The sequence below is a fragment of the Phacochoerus africanus genome, chromosome 1, assembly GCF_016906955.1.
Source record: "Phacochoerus africanus isolate WHEZ1 chromosome 1, ROS_Pafr_v1, whole genome shotgun sequence".
NCBI lineage: Eukaryota > Metazoa > Chordata > Mammalia > Artiodactyla > Suidae > Phacochoerus > Phacochoerus africanus.
The window spans coordinates 173,311,770-173,320,277 of record NC_062544.1 but is presented as its reverse complement, the minus strand read 5'-3'; the positions used below and the strand labels follow the sequence as shown (position 1 = coordinate 173,320,277).

Sequence of the window (8,508 nt, the reverse complement as noted above, 5' to 3'; positions counted from 1 at the left end):
TGTCGTGGCGCAGTGGTTAACGAATCCAACTAGGAACCATGAGGTTGTGGGTTCGATCCCTGCCCTTGCTCAGTGGGTTAACGATCTGGCGTTGCCTTGAGCTGTGGTGTAGGTTGCAGACGTGGCTCCGATCCCGAGTTGCTGTGGCTCTGGCATAGGCCGGGGGCTACAGCTCCGATTAGACCCCTAGCCTGGGAGCCTCCATATGCCGTGAGAGCGGCCCAAAGAAAGAGCAAAAAGACACACACACACACACACCAAAAAAACAAAAACAAAAACAAAAACAAAAAAACAACAACAACAAAAAAAAAAAACTGAGTGACAGTATCTTAGGGCCTGCCAGCAATTTGCATTTTTCTATCCACAGGATTCTATGACAGAGTAGTTGTCCCAGCAGACAACCAAAAAACTCTATGTGAGACCACTGTGCACTTACTTTCTTCACTGAGGAGAAAAAGTAATGCTTTAAGCATGTGTCCATTCCATACAGCTTCTCACCACACAGCAACATATGTATATATGTGTATGTAAGTATCTACATGTATATGCATCTGTATTTTTTAAAATAAACTTGAGAGAAGCAGGCAATATAGGCTAATAGATAGACACCACAAAGGATTATTAGAATGACTACCTCTGTGGATTAAAAATTAGAGAAAAAAGATTATAGCTAACACTTTAAACACAATACTAGTAGGAGAAATATGTATTAAGACTGCATTCTGTATTTTCTTCAAAGAATTAAGTCAAATTCCTATTAATAATTAAATATTAAATAAGGATGATCTTATCAACTATCCTGCACCAGGATTCTTTCTTTGTGTGTGTGTGTGTGTTTGCCTTTTCTCGAGCTGCTCCCACAGCATATGGAGGTTCCCAGGTTAGGGGTCTAATCAGAGCTTGTAGCCACCGGCCTACACCAGAGCCACAGCATCGCGGGATCCGAGCCACGTCTTCGACCCACACCATAGCTCACGGCAACGCCAGATCCTTAACCCACTGAGCAAGGGCAGGGATCGAACCCGTAACCTCATGGTTCCTAGTCAGAGTCGTTAACCCCTGTGCCACGATGGGAACTCCCAGGATTCTTTCTTAACACTTCACTTTTTACAGCCCAGGCTACACATTAAGAGATGCCTATGTTCACTCAATACATCCCACAGTACTTGCCAGCTGGTATAATAGTACATGTCAAATTTGGGGGAACCCTATAAGTATTAATATTATAATAACATAGAAGCCATCAGACCACATTTCATAGTTTTATTGAGACTTTTTCAGTTTTAATTATCTATGGTAGGTACAATTCTAATGGCCATAATTATATCAAAGCTCTGCTGTTATTATCAACAGGAGATACGAAGTTGGCTGCCATGCCTTAGACAACACATACACACACACATACACACACACTTGAAGTTGTACACTTCTGCATGCAAACTTATAGGAAATAAGTTTTAAAACATGATTTTGCACAATTAGTCTGGAATTTGTTAAGCTACCATTGATTTAGATAAACCTGAGAAAGCTCAAAACATCAAGTAACACTGTTTCCATACCACTCATTCAATGGTACTATTAATCACAAAGAAATCTAGTTCAATTATCTATATTAAAATCACATAATATAAAAATAAACATTTTTGCAAAAGCACTAAAACATACTAGAATTCAAATTCACAATTTTTTGATATGTAACATATATTCCCCTTCATGTTAATTTGTAATGATGTGTATAATACAATGTACAACAGAATTTTTAAGTTGTAACAGGATTCAGCAGCCAAATAATATACAGTTACTACCATAAAACTTGGAATTAAAGCTATCATATGAACAAAGCAAACATTAAAATCACTAGCAGTGTTGAACTTGCTGGTAGTGTGTTACTTACAAACTCCATCTCAAAGAAATTAAGATTATACTATTTCACCTGAAGAAGAAACACAACATAAAAACTGAAGCAGAACTGAGCACAGTTAACTGATTATACCAGCTGCCTTTTTGTCTTTCCATTTCCCTTAAGCATTTCCTTAAATTTTAATGTTGTATCTGTAGTGCCTATACCACCAGACTTCTAAAACATAAGGATCTACTTTGAATTTAGGACAAGTCTCTTGCATTTGGAAAGAGAAGCTCTGGCTGTATTTGGGGACACAGTTCCTCCTTACGTGTTGAAAAGGCAACATAAACTTTTCTATAGTTTTATATAAAATGCAGACAATACAGACCCAGTCTGGCTAGGGTATTTTATATTTACTATTGATCTTATGATAGTTTGACACCAAACTGTGTCTATGCAGAAAGAACCCTAAATAAAAAGGTAAACATGCCAAAGCATTTCTAGAGAAAAAGAATCACCTGTTTCACAAAACAGATTTTCATATTTTAGATGAAAAAAATCTGAATATTTAAACACTTCAACAGACTGATATTTGGAAAGCATCATAATATACAATAACTCATTTTCTATGCATCATATATTATGTAAATACACCAGTGTGACATATTAATATTATACATAGTAATAAATATAATGTACATCAGTATGTTGGATCTTTAAAGTGTTGCAATCTGTACAATGGAAGGACTGTGAGTTTCATCAATAAATACTATTATGATAGTTACAATTTGACCAGCAAAGTTAAAGCTTCACTATGTCTCTAACGAATTACAAATATTTATTGTCATTGTCACCAGTCTGATTCCAGCTGCTCTGAACACTGACATCTCTTGTATCCAAAGGCAGTATAGTGGGGCTGCCCCAAGGAAACTGCAGAAACTTACAGGTCATGTCCATCATCACAGCTGAAGAACTTTGTACAAATTTTTAGCTTAGGACTAGAATTGAAGAGTCCTAGAAAATACTGTAGCAGATTTCACGCACCTTTGGCTGCCTGTAGTTTTAATGCTTTACTACATCCCCTAAGGCCCCAACAGATGGATGTCATCCAACCCTTTTAATCCACCGTGTATGGACTTGACAGGGTCAAGAGTTCCACAGCTGGCCGAGTGGCAGCGTCACTGTTTTTAACTCCAAATCCTACTCTCACTCTTATCTCTTCTTGGTCTGTTTTTTATCATTTCAATGCAAACATACGTCGATGTTCAAAAAATCAAAGATGCCAACTGATGAGCCATAAGACACCTTGAAATTGGCATTCAAGTTGTTTTATTGTGTGAAATTTAGTTAACTCTTAAGTCCTATAATTTTAGCTCTTTTTATCAAAATTTCAGTGGATGTCTGCCTTTACTCTTAAAATACCTACTCATCTCATTTGTCATGAAACAGATTTTCAGCTGATAGGTCACTGCTTTATCTTGACCCTCTGTATGTTTTCACCATTAGCAGACTCATCTCAGAGACCTCTTTGTGCCTGGAAGGGGTTGGACAGATCATTCTTGTCACTCTTAGGCAGGTTTGTGCATGTCATCATTGTTTACTCTGTGATATATGAAGCTAAAGAGGAAACACTGGAAGAAGCATGCCAAGAAGTCAAAGGGCATTTTTAGTCACTGTTCACCTCCACACTGGATCCGCACTCCAAAAGCAAGTTCTCTGGAAGCTGAAACAATGTACTTAACACATACTGTAAACCAGACTTGGCATCCTCAGACCTAAAAGGAAGAACACTAAAGTAAATGGTGAGGAAATATTACAGAAATGGGAACCATTCGTCTATAAGTTCAAGGATGGTACAGGCTTTGACATTTCCATTTTGGCCGTCTTAGTGATATGAATCTTGTCTCATGGAACAGGATGTTTGGTGGGGTAATGTATTCATGACAGTCTTAGTATTTGTCTTTTAGGATTCCACAACAGACAATACTGTAGGACCCTAACCAAATAAGAAACTTTTTTCCTCAAAATGAGGAAGTATAGGTAGGACATCTTAAAAGTTTCTTCTTGATTTGGTCTCTGTAATTCTGTGCTTTAACACTGAACATGTAAAAAAGTAGCCCTCTTTAGGAAGGCTAGATACAGCTTTTCTTCATTGGCCTGGTGGCTAGTGACTAAGTAAAATGAAGTTTCTAGGAAGAAACTGAAGGGTTCACAAATCTGCAGTCTACCCAGGCACTGCAAGAACAGAAGCCCAGCTCTGACCTTCCGGTCACAGGGTCCCACAGGGCGCTCAGGTTCTCCCCTAGAGACACAAGTTACCCCACCATCAGTTGCAGACTCTGGTGTTAGCTTTGTTGGGGTATCTTCACAGTTAAAAATTCCTTTGACACTGGATTTATTTATATGGTATTGTAAACTGTGACACCTCACCTCATTATTCTGCCTTATATAGAATTTGACCACTTCAAAGACTAGAAGTGAAGCAATTCAATATTCACCGAAAATTGTTATGAAAGTTATTGAAGTATTTTATGGATTTTTCATTACTGCTTGGCAGGGGGAGAATATAAAGCACTGCCTAGTAGTCGTCTCTTAAATTATTAATAGTCTGATTAGCAGTTTCTACACATTACCTTTTAGTGCTGTGATACCTCAAGTATTTAAATGTAATTCTTCATAGTTCCCTTTCCCATATATTTGGAGTGTTTTTTTTTTCTTCAAATATGAGCATGTAAGATCCAGTAAATCATTACAGTGTTTCATTCTGTGAACACGACCCATACAAATTGTGTGTGCTGCCTTCTTTCTATATTGCAGTTAATGTTTTCCAGCATTTTGAAGAAGCAAAAAAAGAGCCTTTACACATCATGATTAATTTAAACTACACTCCTTATTCTAAAAATGTCTTCTCCCCACTCACAGTTGTCTCATACATTCGAGAATATGCTTGCATGCTATGCATTATGGATGACTGTCAACCACTCTCCCCCCTTTGCCCAACATCCCTCAACTTGCTAACAGTTATTCAACTTTGGTTTTATTTTAGCTGTGATTTTTTAAAATTGTTTTTACAGATGTAAGTAAGCATTTGTCCTGGAACACAAACACACCCTTAAGGAGCTGCATAGCAGTGGTGCAAGTAAATGCTCTTTATCACAGGAAGTCTGAGAGAGTTCATGGTGTTTTCAAGGAAAATACGTGCACATTAATTATTTTGAAGGCATTTTATGTGCAAGATAATATATGCAGGATTTAACCACCAAACATTTATCACCCAACATACAGTAGGCAGTTTTCTAGAAAAACAACAACAAAAAAAACAAAACAAACAAACAAAAAAAACCAGGGAGATAATCACTTTTTAGACTTTTAAATTCATTGACTTGACTTTTCTATTCAGTTCTTCAAAGAAACTCAGCCAGCTACCTACCACCTTTGCTTATAGGATGAAAAAAGACACCCAGCTGCACTCTTGTTCATCTGCTATTGAATGAACCAAGTTTAGGATTTGGCTGTACTTCTCTAATTTGAGGATGTGAAGTTTCAATTTGTTCTTACCTCGGATTATTAAAAACAATAAAAGCCAGACAAATCACAAATTTAAGTTTCAGGTGGTCAGTTTTCTTGGAGAAACTGTTAATATCCAGATAGCTCCAGCACTCATGTACACTTTGAACAGAAGAGCTTGAAAATATTAAAGGCAGAAGAGAAAGTAAATATTTAAGTAGGATAGTATCATTTTATTTTACATACTTCTGGTTAGAAAGGAAGTCCTTGAAAGCAAACCCAAGCAAGCCAACTGTGGGTGTAGGCATCTCCACTTGTATTTTTTTTTTTAAACTCACTACATTCTTGGTTTGAATTTTCTCTAAACATACTAGAAATTTAAAAGGGAAACAAGCATTTGGCTCTGTTAAGCATCCTACCATGTTATAAAATGTTTGGCATCTTCACAAGCTTGTATCTCCATTCTGCTTGAATTCCGATAGAATATTGAGGGTCATGTCTTCACTCTTGGACTGGAGATTTGCCTCACTTCTTCTGGAAGCTTTCCTGGTGGCTCGGGAGAGTCTCCTTCTGAAAGTATCTCCTGCCAAGAAATAGAGAATGGGGTCCACACAGCTATTGAGACTTGCTAGACCTCTTGTCACCTGATAAGTGGCATAAACCCTGTCATTGAAAACACACATTTCTGGGGTCTGAAAATCCAGCCGGGCCCTCAAATTCATTGTTTTCATCACGTGGAAAGGGATGTAAGACACGGCAAAAACAGTCAGTACAATAATCACTAGGTAAATGGATTTCCTCCTCAGAGGTGAGTTGTCCAGGTCTTTATAAATCAAAGCTCTCACAATTAATCCGTAACAGCCCAAAATCAGCACCAAGGGGACACAGAACATGGCCACGGTCGTGCACATGCTGTAGATGAAATAACTTCGCAGGTACTCATCTGAGGTGGTGTCATAGCAGGTGATGGTTTTGTTTTTTCGGATCCCAGTGCCCGAGTAGAAGAGGATGGGGGAGATCGCCACCACGACGATGAGCCACACCAGCACGCTGATGTAGACCGCATTCTTCTTCTTGAGCCTGCCCAGGGACTTGAGAGGGTACACCACACCGCTGTACCGGTGCGCACTGATGCAAGTCAGGAACAAGATGCTGCCATAGAGGTTCACGTGGAAGATGAATCTTTGTAGCTTGCACATGGCATCCCCAAAGATCCAGTCGGTCTTATTGAAGTAGTAGAAGATGAGAGCCGGCAGAGTCAGGACGTACAAAAAGTCAGCGAGGGCCAAGTTGAACATGTACACGGAGATGCCGCTCCAGGGCTTCATGTGGAAGACAAACATCCAGATGGCCACGCTGTTGCCCAGGAAGCCGATAATGAATACCAAGATGTAGACAGCCGGCAGATAGTAGAATTGGAAGCCTGTCTTGGTAAGCGCGCATTTGAACGGGACGGCGGCGGTGGAGGCAGCTGTGCTGTTCCCCCAGGGCGGACCCAGGCCGGCCAGGAAGGCAGCGTCCGTCCCGTTGGGGACCGCCTGCCACAGCACCTCGGTCATTCTGTCCTTCCCGACTTAGGCGGCAGCTCCAAGCGGCAAGCGGCGGCGAGAGGGCGGCGGCTGCGAGGGGCGCAGAGAGCATCGGAAAGGCGGGAGAGCGGACAAGAGCAGGCGCCCGGGATCCCTGCGGGAGAGGGCGCGCGGGGGCTCGCCCACGCCGGTTCCGGCCCCGCGTTCTTCGCGGGCCATGAATCCGTCCCGATCTATGACCGAACTGGACTGGCCGAAGAACCAGCAACTTCCCCGTCCGGCTGGCAGCGTCGAGGTTACACAACAGGGAGCGTAGGACACCGCCGCCAACAACTTTCCCTCTGAGCTTTACCGAGGGGCCGCGGGTTCGCGCCGGAGAGCGCGCCGGGGGCTCAGCGAGGTCCGGCGAAACTGGTTGCGCTGCGCTCCGGTGCGGGGAGGGCGCGCCCCAGCCTCCTTCCCCCAGATATCAACTTCGTTTGGGCATCTTCCTTCTCCCTACCTTGCAATCCAGTACTTCGGCTCTGGGGCCCGTGGCACTGCCTCCGTGCCCCTCTGCGCTCAGCCTCTGGGAGCCATTTAGAGCGCTCGTGGCCGCAGACTCGTGCGCTTCTGGATCGTCTCTGGTTCACCGTCTGTGTGAGCTCGCAGGCCCTTCTAGAGCCTCGCTCTGTCCCGAGTGCTGGCGGCTGGAGGGCGAACCGGCTCCCCGCGAGGATGGGCGGAGTTTGGCCACCCGAGCTAGACCGCGCTCTGCGGGGAGGCGAGGGGCGTGCCTCCGCCGAGCCCGCCCGCTGCCCGCCAGCACTCTTCCTGGCGTTTGCCCGCAGCCGGAGGCGTCTTCTGGGGAGCCACTGTTCACCGTCCGGCGTGCTCAGCTTCTGCCCTTTCGCCACTACTCGAGTCGGTGGCGAGGGCTAGGGCGAGGGCGTGGGGTGCGGTCGGTCAGGGTAAGAGTTGACTGCTAGGGAGCGATTGGTCCGCGAGCGCTCCTGGGCTCTTCCGCCAGCTATCTAGGCAAAATGAAGTTGCTGACACACAGGAAACCCCTTTGACGATTCAGAGCCTTCTGCCGCAACCCTAGAGCCAATGAGACTGAATTCTCTAGGGCCCTCAAGAACCACGCCAGGTGTTTGCAGGTCCCAAGCAGCCAGCAGTCCCCAGCTGGGAGCGCCCTGGCGCTGCATTGCTCCGCACTTCTCGGAGACCAGATTCCTGGCACTTGCAGGAAACTGCTACTCCCAGAAAGCATTCAAAACAAGGAGGGTGGGGAGGGAGATGGGGAGAATCTCTTTCTGCCCCTCTAGTCTACTTCTTTTTTCTTTTTACTTTAATAACCGAATGCTAATAAACCGACGTCATTGGTAATATCTACGTGAGAATTTCTTGCTTCAGCACATTTCAGCCTCTTACCACCTACCAACAATGCAGGATCCCCAAATCCTCCTGTCCAGTACATTTAATTAAAGAGCAGAAACTGCAATGAAAAATAATTTAAAATATATTGTTCTAGACTAGAAGTAATTTGAATTTTAAATACAACTTTATATAGAAGTATGTAAAGACAGTTTCTGGTAAGTACCCTAACAATATTGATTGGGACCTCCGTGAATACTGCCACATTTATTG

At 43.0% G+C, this 8,508-nt stretch overlaps 1 protein-coding gene across 3 annotated transcripts; it reads right to left on the bottom strand.

Annotated features, from left to right (window-relative positions):
* Positions 1-1,249: 1,249 nt before the first annotated feature.
* P2RY1 (purinergic receptor P2Y1) lies at positions 1,250-7,646 on the bottom strand. Of its 3 annotated transcripts, XR_007135589.1 has the most exons (3): positions 5,770-7,646; positions 5,402-5,527; positions 1,250-3,618 (listed from the first exon to the last, which is right to left on the bottom strand). XR_007135589.1 is itself a non-coding variant. In XM_047785086.1 (2 exons), exon 1 carries the CDS (start codon positions 6,907-6,909, stop codon positions 5,794-5,796), a length of 1,116 nt encoding a protein of 371 aa, XP_047641042.1. In that variant the 5' UTR covers positions 6,910-7,646; the 3' UTR covers positions 1,250-5,527; positions 5,770-5,793. The 3 variants fall into 3 exon arrangements, 2 of the variants coding, with proteins under 2 accessions (XP_047641042.1, XP_047641033.1); XM_047785086.1 differs by having other exon boundaries at positions 1,250-5,527; XM_047785077.1 differs by lacking the exon at positions 5,402-5,527 and having other exon boundaries at positions 5,770-7,644.
* Positions 7,647-8,508: the final 862 nt, after the last annotated feature.